This window comes from Nipponia nippon, unplaced genomic scaffold, assembly GCF_047370975.1.
Source record: "Nipponia nippon isolate SJK-2023a ecotype South Korea unplaced genomic scaffold, ASM4737097v1 scaffold_17, whole genome shotgun sequence".
NCBI classification, from domain to species: Eukaryota; Metazoa; Chordata; class Aves; order Pelecaniformes; family Threskiornithidae; genus Nipponia; species Nipponia nippon.
In genome coordinates this window covers 2843547-2854915 of record NW_028262333.1, presented here as the reverse complement: position 1 = coordinate 2854915, position 11369 = coordinate 2843547, and the positions used below count along the sequence as shown (strand labels likewise).

The following is an 11369-nucleotide window of genomic DNA, read 5'->3' as shown; positions in this document are numbered from 1 at the left end:
CCTCGGAGCAGGCTGAGCATCTGGGGGATTCCCGGGAATCCAGACCCCAAGGGTTCCCCAGGGAATAGGGGCAAAGGGGGCCAGGGCTACAGAGGCAGTGGTCACACAGACCCAGAGCTGGCTGTCCCCCCTTCCCGGCCACCTCCCAGCCCTCTTCTGCCTGAGCGGAGCTGCACAATCCGCCCTTGTCCCCAGCGGGTCCCAAGTAGGTCAGGGAGGCTGGCTGAGCCCCCGGGGAGGGGAGCAGGCGGCAGCGGGGTGCAGAGGGCCCCAGGCACCCGCCCCGGTAGCCACATCACTGGGTTGGTGCCCACCCCCTGTCCCAGAGGGACCCCGGTGTCCCCAGCCCAGGGGATGCGAGGCGTTTCTCCAGCCCTTCTCTGATGCCTTGGGGTGGTTTGGGATCCTTCCGCATCCCTGCAGGCACTGCATCCCTCCTGGGTGCCGGAGTCCCATGGGTGCCGGCTGGGGTGGCTGAATCCTGGGGGACGGCACCCATCCTGGGGGCCTGGGGTTGGGGAGCGAGCGTGGGGCTGGGCTGGGTGAGAGCTGGGGGCTGAACACAAGGCATAAGGAAGATGAGAGGGGCATTTCTCACCCCTTAATTGCAGTTAATAATTGATGAACTTGTTTACTGCAGGAGGCAAAGGTCTCTGGTAGTGTCAGGGTGCGACAGCGGAGCAGCTCGCCTGGCAACATCCCCAGCACCCCGGCCGCAGGTAAGGGATGCCGGCCCCCCGCCTGGCCCCCATGGGCGCCGTGGTCCATCGCAGGGGGAGGTGGGGGTGTCTGTCGACTGTGGGGCTGCTCGTGGGCCGTGGCACAAGGAGGGGGACACGAGGGTGGTGTCACGGATCGCTCCTGCGCTCCAAAGGGTGGCCCCGTTGAGCCTGAGCGATGGAGCCTCTAGCCATGCCCAGGAGGGGCTCCTGGGGTCCCCAAGCACCCCCATGGTCTCCAGCACCTGGAGGCTGACCCTGTCCCCCTATGCCATGTCCCCAGAGAGCCCCGCGCCCGGGGCTGCGGGATGGAGCCTGGCGCTTGCTCTCCAGCCCGGCTCAGCGGAGGGGACTGTCCCCACCAGAGCCCCTCCTGCCCCAGGGGCTGCTCCCCAGGAAGGGCTTGGGGGGGCTGGTGGGAGCACGTGGCCACAAGCCCCAAGGCACTGGTTGTCTGGTGTGTGCCCGCAGGCTCGCCGGCAGGATGGCGTGGCGCTCGCTGGTGCTGCTCCCCTTCCTCCTGACAGCAGGTGAGGACTTTGCTCGTCAGCTGGCATTGGCATTTAGGCACTGGGACAGGCTGCCCAGGGAAGTGGGACAATCACAGTCCCTGGAAGTATTCAAAAAACGTGTGGATGCGGTGCTTAAGGACATGATTTAGAGGTGGAGGAGGCAGTCAGGTTAACAGGGTGGACCCGATGATCTCAGAGGTCGTTTCCAACCTTAACGATCCTATGATTCTGTGATTGATTCTGGCACGGGTGGGCGGGAGGTGTTGGAGATGCTTTCAGCCCCCAATACATGTTCCGAATTCCCTGAGGGCAGTTGTTGGGACCACCAAAACAGCTGCCCACCCCGTTGACACCTTGGAGACCCGATGACAACCTTGCTGCCCCAGGGCAAGGCAGAGGGGGCAGAGGGGATGGCATCCAGCGTGGGGGCTGCTGCTGGAGGTCAAGTGTGGTCGGGAAGCGTGGGATGAGCATGAGGAAAGTGAGGGGTGATGGGTTCCCCTGCCTCCCCTGGAGACCCAAACCATGGCCGGGAGCCGGGGCTGGAGCTAGGTAGGTGCTGCCGGGCGCAGGGGTGCAGGGTGCGGGCAGAGCCTGGCGCAGGGGTGGTGCTCAGCGCACCTCCTCCGTGTAGTTTCAGGCAACACAGCCCCCTTCTTCAACATGACCTTCGTCTACGTGCCTGAGGACCTGGAGTTGGGTGAGTGGGGCAGCCTCGGGGTGTCGGAGGAGCGGCTGGGGGGGGTCCTGGGCAGGGGCTGACACTGCCGGTGTCCCCAGGCCAGCAAGCTTTCCAGCTGACAGCCATTGACATAGATGGGGACCAGCTCACCTACAGCATCAGCGGGCCAGAGGCTTTCTACTTCTCTGTCGATGCCAAGACAGGTGTCGTGACGCTGAGGAACTCCCTGGACCGCGAGGTGAAGGCAGAGACTGGGGCAGATGTCCCTGCCTGAGCTGGGGGGTCTGGGGTGATGGGGACAGAGGGCAGAGCCCTGAGTCCTGTGGGACAGCGGCTCATGGCGTTACTGTGGGTCACTCCCTGGCCCCGAAGCCTGGCTCCGGGTGGGAGAGCTGTCTGGGAGGAGCATCCCACCCAGGGGTGGTGGGTGGGCTCAGCTGTCCACGGATCAAGCTCCACCTGGCCCTGACCGAGTCCTGCCTTGTGTCCCTCCAGCTCCTGCCCAGGCTCACCATCATCGTCGGGGTGTTCGATGGGATGAACGAAGTAGTGAGTGCCAGAGCACGGGCTGGGTGGCTGCAGCGGGTGATGGGGACGGGGAGGGGAGCAGGGTCTCAGCAGGGCCATGGATGAGGATCGGTGGGGAAGGGGCCTGGAGGTAGGCTTTGCCCAGGGGTGGGTGATGCTGGCTGGCTTCGGAGCCAGGGGGGCAGAGGGTGCCGGAGCTGCACCCAGCTCTGCTGGGCACCATCTCCTGCACCCACCCTGTGCCTTCCCTGACACCTGGTAGGTCTCCAAAAGGCTCACGATCATCGTGGAGGACCGTAACGACAATGCCCCGGTCTTCCAGAACCTGCCGTATGAAACCTCCATCCCTGAGGTACCTCCCCGAGACCTCCCGGCCCCTGCGGGCAGCAGGGCAGGGGCGCTGGGTGGCTCCTGTGGTATGGGTGTGCCGGCAGCGGGACAACGGTGTGCCGGGAATGGGGTGACCCCACACCTGGGCGTGCGGTGACAGTGTGCCTGGGCGTGGGGCGATGGTGCAGCCAGCGAGGGCGGGTGCCTCTGTGCCGGTCCGAGGCACTGGCACACGGCTGGGACTCTGCCCTTGCGATGAGTTTCTGATCGGGGAGTGCCCGAGCTGCCGCTCAGCCCAGACCAGGGTGAGGCTGGATCAGGGTGCAGCCCCTGCTCCCAGGGAGCCCCGGGGAGGGTGGCAGGGGGGATCCGGCCTCTGCCCGGCACAAGCAAGGGCAGCAGCTCATCCCTGCGTGGCCCACGGCACCGGGCAGCCCCTGGAGCCCTGCGGGGCCAGAGCACCCCAGAGCAGGGCTGGCAGGGGCCAGGCCCAGCACCAGTCCCCCTGCTCTCCCGGGTGATGCCACCACCGCCCCTCTGTGTGCCCAGAACATGACACTCAACAGCATCATCTACACTGTGTTTGCCAACGACAGTGACACCGGGAACGCCTCCAAAGTCAGCTACAGCATCGAGGAGGTGAGTGCGGGGCTGAGCCCCAACACCCTGGGCATTGCCCTGGACGGGGGCTCAGCGTGCTGGGGTCTGGGGGCCTGGGAAGGTGCTGGGGGTCCCAGGACCTCCCCAGCAAGTGCTCTGTGCCAACGGGAAGACGACATGGCTTGACATGGCACCTCCTCAGCTGAGCCTGCCTGCTCCCCGGCACCAAGGAGGGGTTCATGCCTGCTGGAGAGCGGCAGTGCATCGCAGAACAGGGCATGCCATACCTGAAACCCACCCCTGAGCCACCTCCGTGGGGCAGAGGTGCTGGGGGACCCGGCCAGGGGCAGCCCCATGGCTCTGGGGGAGCGGGGGTATGTGTCGGGTCAGGAGGACTGGCTCTGCACCCGCAGAGCAATGGGTGCAAGGTGCTGAACAGTTGCAAGCTGGGGACAAGGAGGTGGTATGGGGTCCCCACAGCCCTGGCAGAAGGATGGGGGCTGAGCCCCCATCTCTGCTGGGGCACCTCTGCTCCCTGCCTCGGTGACACGGGGTTATGTCCCCTGCCCAGGTGATCCCAGACAACACGAAGAATCGCTGGCTCTTCTACATCCTGCCCAATGGGAATGTGCTGCTCAATGGCTCACTAGACTATGCCAAGAACACCTTCTACCAGCTCAAGATCCTCGCCAAGGTGGGGGCCAGCCAGGCCGGGGGCGCGGGGCTGCGAGGTAAGGGTGCCGTGGGACTAACGGGTGCTGTGCTCCCCAGGACGGCGGGGGGATGCTGCACAACACGTTGGTCTTCCAGCAGAGCTCAACCTACCTGTCCGTGACCATCCGTGACCTGCCCAACCTGGACCCACGCTTCCTCAATGAGCCCTACTCCGGCTCCGTGCCTGAGAACTGCAACCCGGTAAGGAGCCCACCTGCCCCAGCAGCACGTCCCTACCCCTGTCCCTCCCTGGGGGCTCTGATGCCCTGGGGTGTCTGTGCCACCAGGCATGGGGGTGGCTGGAGACATCATGGGTCCTGCGCTGATGGCCATGTCCCCGCAGGGCACCACTGTGCTGACTGTCACCGCCGTGGACAGAGACACGGGGGTGAACGATGAAATCTCCTACAGCATCACCAGTGAGCGATGGGCCAGGGTGGGATGGGCAAGGGGTGAGCAGTGGCAGGGTGGGATGGGCAGGGGGGGTGATCAGGCAGCAAGGGGCACCGTGGGGACTGGTTCTGGGCTCCCGGGCACTGCCAGCCTGCCCCGCTGGCAGAGAAAGGCCAGGCCTGCGTTTCCCAGCGGCTGCAGCTGGTTCCTGCTGTCCCCTTGGCCTAGATGCCAGTGTCCCCTTTGCTATCAATGCCACGACGGGCACCATCACTGTGAGTGGGCCCCTGGACCGCGAGCAGCTGCCAAGCGAGGAAGTGCTGCTGGAAGTCATGGTGAGTAGGAGGCAGCAAGGGGAACCCCATCCTCTTCCTCTCCCCGGGCCCCTCCAACCTGCTCTCTCCTGCTGCCCAGGCGCGTGAGAAGAACCTGGACATCCATGGCGAGGTGGCGCAGGCCAGCACCCTGGTGGCAGTCGCAGTGACCGATGTCAATGACAACAAGCCCCAGTTCTACCACTGCTCCCTTCCCAGCTGCAACTTCACCAATGCCCAGAGCAACTTCAGGGGCAACATCATAGAGCATTCCTCCTCCAGACTGCCCGTGGCCAACCTCAGCATCGTCGCCCATGACCCGGACAAGGTGGGAGCTTGTCCAGGGTGCTGGGCTGGGGTGCAGGTGCCTGTCCTGGCTGCACCACCCACCCTCTCTCCTCTGTGTCTCTCCCTGGCAGGGCATCAACAGCAACTATGAGCTGTACCTGCAGGGTCCGAATGCCAGCGCCTTCGCTGTCTCCCCCACAAAAATCGTGGGCACAGGGGAGGTCCAGCTCCTGGTGCAAGACCCATCCTCTGTGGACTACGAGATAAGCCATGTCATGGTGGTGGAGGTTCGCTGTGGGGACAATCCCTGCTCCCTGCATATGCCAGGGCACAGAGGGGACGCAGCCCTTCTCCTGCAGGGTTCAAAAGCCAAAGCAGAACATGGCTCTGCCCTGGCAGCTTGTTTGGTTCAGAGGAGCTGGGCTGGAGTGTGACAGGTCTCTACCTCATGCTTGGGGACCCATGTGAGACACTGTCCCTTCTCCATCCTGCAGATCATTGCTGATGACATGGGGAACCCCACGGACTGCTGCTCCACGGCCACTGTGACCATCAATCTCATTGACAGCAACGACCACATCCCCGAGTTCCCCCAGAGTACCTACAACCTGAGCGTGATGGAGAACAGCCCTGCTGGCACCGTCATCTCCCCAAACATCACGGTCAGGCACTGGGCACGGAGCAGGCACAGCTTACGTCCCCCAGGCAGGGTGCTGGGCACGTCTGGCACTGCTGGTGCAGCTCGTGTTGAGGGCACTGGTCTCTCCGTGCACACGGGAAGGAGACGGTGCCGGTGGGCACACAGGGTGTGGGACCACGTGCCCATCAGGGACGTGTTTTTGGGGTGCTCGCTGCCAGCAGCCGGTGCCCCAGACTCGTCACTGCCCTGGGGGCTGAGATGGATTGACCGGCTGCTTCTTTCTCTCTGTTTTAGGCCTATGATCCGGACAGCGGCGTCCTGGGCCAGATCACCTACCAGCTGCTCCCGGAAAGCATGTACGTAGGGGCACAGCCAGCCATGACCGGGGCATCATCCCGGCAGGGGGGCTGCAGGCCTGAACCCTGGTGACAGCTCCGTGTGTGCTGTAGCCGTAAAATCTTCACGGTGAATGCCACGACCGGGGCAGTACTGGTGCAGAACGGGAGCTTCCTGGACCGGGAGACTCGCTCCATCTACTACGCCAACCTCCAGGCCAAGGATGGGGGCAACCTGGTGGGCACCACCGTGCTGGAGATCACCGTGCTGGATGACAACGACATGGCGCCCATCATCACCGGCTCCTACTTCATCTCGGTGGAAGAGGGGCAGAACGTCCGAACGCAGATCCAGGTGTGCGCTGCTGGAGGTGGAGAGGACAACAGGGGGCTGTTGGAGAGGAGCTGGGACTGTCCCCGAGGTGCCAGACAGCCCCGTCTCAACCCCTGACCTTTTCAGGCCATCGACAATGACGAGCCTGGCAACCGCAACAGCGAGTTGGGCTTCAAGATCTTGCCAGGACCATTCAGCAACAACTTCACCATCAACGCAACCACGGGTGAGATGCACAGCAAGGAGCCGCTGGACCGCGAGGCCTTGGAAGACGAGCGGGGGCAGATGGTGGTGACGGTGGAGGTGTACGACCACGGCATGCCGCAGCTCAGCACCCTGCTGAACGTCATCTTCACTGTGGGGGTGAGCCCTGGGCACGAGCGGGGACGCGCTGGGGCACGCGGAGGCTTGGAGCTGGGACTTAAGGGCAGGGAGGGGACGTGGGATCCCTGGCCGTGGCAGGGGCTCCGTGTCCCCAGATTCTCTGTGGGGGCAGAGGGAATATTTGATGCAGAGAGGCAGGAGAGGGCTTGTGTCCCTCCTGCCTGTGGGCAGGGAGGGGTCCATGCTCCTGTCCCTGGCCTGCTGTGAGGGACCCTGTTTCCTGGAGCGGCTACAACCATGGACTTTATCTCCTGCAGGACATGAACGACAACGCACCCGTGTTCCTCAACCAGTCCTATGAGTTCTCAGTCTTTGAAGACTCTCCAGGTAGAAGCTGCGTGGCCAGGCTCATGGGACCAGCGGTGTCCCGGAGTCAGTGCCCACTGGCCACTGAGTGTCTGTCTCCACCTGCAGGGTCCCTCGTGGGTGAGGTGGAGGCCACGGATGCTGACCGGACGGAGATCAATTCCCGCATTTCCTTCCTACTTCAGAGGGGCAGTGGCTCCAGCAACTTCTTGATCCGCTCGTCCCACCTGGGGCCAGGGCACTATGGTGGGCAGCTGTCCGTGGACCCCGACACGTCCCTGGACTATGACACCCTGCAGCAGAAGTTCTTCTCCTTGGTGGTACTGGCAGAGAACACGGCCGCGGACAATGTGGGGGACACCGCCAACGTCTCGGTGGTGGTCCACATCCTAGACATCAATGACGAGCCCCCCACCATCCTGCTGGCCTCGCTGAAGGATGTAAACGTGAATGAGAATGGCACACAGCAGGGTCTGGTCTGCACGCTGGTCGCCTCCGACCCGGACACCAACCACTTGCTGGTCTTCGAGGAGTTGGCAGTGGCCTGCTTCAAGGGGGCGAGCAGTGCTGGGGAGGTGTGCTGGGACTGGTTCGTGCTGGCACCCAACGGCTCGGTGCTGGTGAACAGCTCGGACATTGACTACGAGCTGTGCGACAGGGTGGTGCTCACGCTCCGGGCTGAAGACCTGTACACCGAGAAGGGCAACCGCTACAGCCAGAATGGTACGGCACCCACTCCCCGCTCCTTCCCCCACCACTGAGCATGGTGGGCGGTGGGACCTGCCTCTCCCACCTCCCAGGAGGAACTGTGGGGAGCAGGGCAGGAGCCAGGCAGTTTGGTGATGGAGGGAGGGTGTCCCCAGCTCTTTGGGTCCCTGCCACAGGGACCTGAGCCTGCTGGGAGGACGGGGCTCCCATGGGCAGCAGAGGAGGGTGCTGCAGGGCTGCTCTGTTGGTGACTGGAGCTCTGCTTTTGGGATGTTTGCAGAAACCCTGAAGATCCACATCACCGATGTGAACGACAACACACCAGTCTTCCTGCCCATCTTGGAGACCTTTGGTGAGCAGCCGGGGCTGGTGCGTCCTGTGGGCTCCTCTTTGCACCTGCCTGTGCTCGGCCACGCTCCCCGGCGGTGGGGACCTTCCCCCAGCCAGGGCAGGGCTGTGAGAGGTGCAGGGGCCAGGCTGGGGTTACTCGATGCTTTCCATGAAGGCTGCGGGGCTGAGGGCAGCGGGGGGATGCTCGGAGCTCTACTGAGCCCTGGGGCTGTGGAGGACATGGGGTCTGCAGCAAGCCTGGCTGCACACCAGCATGACCGTGCTGTCCATCTGTCTGTCCCCGGCAGTGGTTGTCCCCGAAATCTCTCCTGTGGACCTGCAAGTGGCTACTGTGAAGGTGAGGAGCTGGGATGAGGAGCTCCAAGCCTGTGGAGCCGGGCTTGCCCGTCCCCACCGTGGGCATGCAGTGGCCGCTCCCATCCGTGCTCCTGCCACGCTTTGTCCCGGCAGGCCACAGACGCTGACTCAGGGCGGAGCGGAACCATCACCTTCTCCATTGTCAGCGTGGTGCTCGTGGAGGACAACGGGGCCAGCCGGCCCTTCGAGAACCTCTTCAAGGTGGTGACAACACCCGAGCAGGACAGCTACATCGGGAGCATCCAGTGAGGCCATGGGTCTGGGCTGGGGCGGGGGGAACGTGGCTCAGCTCCTGCCGGCTGCAAGGCAGAGAGGTGCAGGCAGGGCCAGAGCAGGCTGGCAAAGGGACAAAGCCATCCTGGGGTCCTGCCCTGGGCATGGTGGAGCTTGGGGGATGGCAGTGTCCTCCCGGGGATGTCCCGTGGGATCGCTAACGTCCCCATCCTCGCAGGGTGGCCAGCAACCTCGATGGCTCGCTGAAGGGGCAGTACCAGGTGACTGTGGAGGCTCAGGACAGCGAGGCACCAGTGCACACAGCAGAGACTGTGCTGACCGTGAGTGTCACCCCTGTCCCCCCATCCGGGGATGCCCTGTGCCCTGCCTAACCCCACTCACCCCTGCTCTCCCCATGCAGATCTTCACAGTGGATCAGAGCTACCGCATTCGCCTCCAGTTCGTGAAAACGGTGGATGAAGTCCAGAGTAACTCTGAAAATATCAAAGTGTAAGGGGTGCAGGGCCGGGGGGGCAGGCAGGTGCATGGCTGTGCAGCAGGGGACACGAGCATGCAGACCACAACCCACCAACCGTGTCTCCCAGCTTCATGTACCATGAAGGGGACCGGTGCTGGCAGGTTCCCACCGGAGCTGGGGGCTGCAGGGGGTCCAGCCGCTTCCCGTACCCATGAGCGGAACAGCAGGACGCCTAGCCCAGCCTCCCTCCATCCCTCCTGTTCCTAGGGCCCTGACCACCGCGACCAAGGCAGGCGTCTACGTAGTGGCCATCCGGAGCATGGAGGACACCCGTGCCTCCCAGTGAGTGGGGCTGTGCAGGTGGTGGGGAAGGGGATGTGGCAGTGCCATTGGAGGGGGTCACCCCGAGGCAGGGTGCCCTGGACCCCGCTCACCCCATCTCTTTGATCCCGCAGGATGCAAGCCAAGTCGGTGATGGAGGCGTACTTCGTCTACAGCAATGGCACTGCCCTGGACGTCAACCAGCTGAGCGTGTGCGTGCCGGGGCGGTGGGCCACGCACGGGCACCACCACGTACCCAGACCAGCCCAGCCGCTCACGCCTCCGCTTTCCTTGGCAGGCTCATACAGTCCGACCCGCTGGTCCTGGCTGAGCTGGTGAACCTGGGCCTGGCTGTCATCGTGAGTGGGGCCAGGCAAGGGGCACAGGGAGCGGGCACCAACCCCGTGTGGGGCTGGGGAGCGAGGGGCTGCTGGCCGGGGCTGTGCCCTCACCCCTGCTCTGTGCCAGGGCCCCGGGGAGGTGGTGAAGCCCACCAAGGAGACAGAGCTGATTGGCATCATCGCGGGGCTGGTGGCGTTCCTGCTCATCTTCATCCTCGTCATGACTCTGGTCTTGGTTCTCACCACCAGGAGGTACTGCACCGCCCGCACCCCCCATCACCCCCATCCTCACCGGCACCCCCAGACCCATCCCTACCCTCCATCCCCCTCCTGCCCACCCCATCCCAGGTCCCCCCTGCCCCTCTCACCCACCCCATCCCTGGGTTTTGCAGCTACAAGAGGAAGCTGAGTGCGATGAAGGCTCTGAAGGTGGCCACGACGTTCAGCCCTGCCATGGCGCAGCAGGGAGCCGGCATTCCCGGGACCAACCAGTACAATGCAGAGGGGTGAGTGGGGGGCTCCCTGCGGCAGGAGGGAGAGCCCAGGCGTGTCCCCACACCCAGGGGCTGCAGGGCTCGCTGTCACACCCCTCCTGCCTGGGGGACACAGTTGCCCCAGGCTGACCCCGCCACCCCATGGGACGGTCACTCACCTGTCACCCATCCCTGGCCAGGGCCAACCCCATGCTGAACCTCCCGCTCGATCCCTCCCACGACCTGGGCTTCCACGAGGACTCAGTCTCTGTGGCCAGGTGAGCTCTGCGGGCAGGTCCCGAAGGCCACGGGGCCATCACCCTGCGTCCCCACTCCGCCAGTGCCTGGGCCCTCTTCTACCCGCTACTTTCTGCTCTCCACAGCATGAATTCCCTGGATGAAAACACAGTAAATGCACCCGAGGACGACAACCTCAAGTCCAAGGTGAGTGTGCAAAGAGCTGCTGGTGCCCAGCCACCACATCGCATGTCCCCTCCTCTCTGCTGTGGTCCCCAGGCTCCTGGACCCCTCATGTCCCTTCCTCTCCATCCCCCTGACAGCCCCCCAGCTCCTGGGAAGGACAGGAGCATCCCTGTCCCCATCCCCTCTGACCACGCTCTCCTCCTGCAGCAGCACAAAGTGCAGTTGACGGACCCCACCGACGAAGAGGTGCTAGTGGCCGCCCTGAAGCTGAAGGAGCCCACCAGAATAGCGTACACCAACCAGACCTTCACCACCACGGACCTGTGAGCGGGCGCGCGGGGAGCAGCGGGGCCGGAGCGGGACTCGGGAAGCTGCTTTGGTGATGTTGTGTTAAGAGGCTGGCAATAAACCTGTCCCACATGGGTCACTCTGTCCTGTGGCCATCAGCCCGCCTGCCTGGGGGGCTCAGCCAGCTTGGGGGTCATCTCTCCCAGCATGAGGTACTGGTTTCGGGGCCACCCTGGCTTCTTGTCCCCGGGACCCTTCCCTGGGCTGCCCCACTGTCCCCGTTCAGCCCCAGAGGAGGGAGGCGCAGGCAGCCCCGCACAGAGGTTTGTGCAAGGTT

The 11369-nt window shown here is 64.2% G+C and overlaps 1 protein-coding gene across 1 annotated transcript; it reads left to right on the top strand.

The window, feature by feature from the left end:
• The first annotated feature begins 236 nt into the window (after positions 1–236).
• On the top strand, positions 237–11167 carry CDHR2 (cadherin related family member 2). The gene is made up of 33 exons (XM_087753907.1): positions 237–302; positions 641–719; positions 1191–1249; positions 1866–1931; positions 2012–2151; positions 2409–2462; positions 2704–2793; positions 3321–3410; positions 3943–4065; positions 4143–4286; positions 4429–4504; positions 4707–4813; positions 4893–5120; positions 5212–5367; positions 5575–5742; positions 6015–6076; positions 6170–6410; positions 6516–6752; positions 7031–7100; positions 7188–7802; positions 8068–8139; positions 8426–8475; positions 8589–8740; positions 8947–9049; positions 9130–9218; positions 9454–9528; positions 9642–9719; positions 9806–9866; positions 9976–10100; positions 10241–10354; positions 10522–10599; positions 10705–10765; positions 10952–11167. The coding sequence occupies exons 3-33, from the start codon at positions 1204–1206 to the stop codon at positions 11069–11071; spliced, it is 3891 nt and encodes a 1296-aa protein (XP_087610033.1). The 5' UTR covers positions 237–302; positions 641–719; positions 1191–1203; the 3' UTR covers positions 11072–11167.
• Positions 11168–11369: the final 202 nt, after the last annotated feature.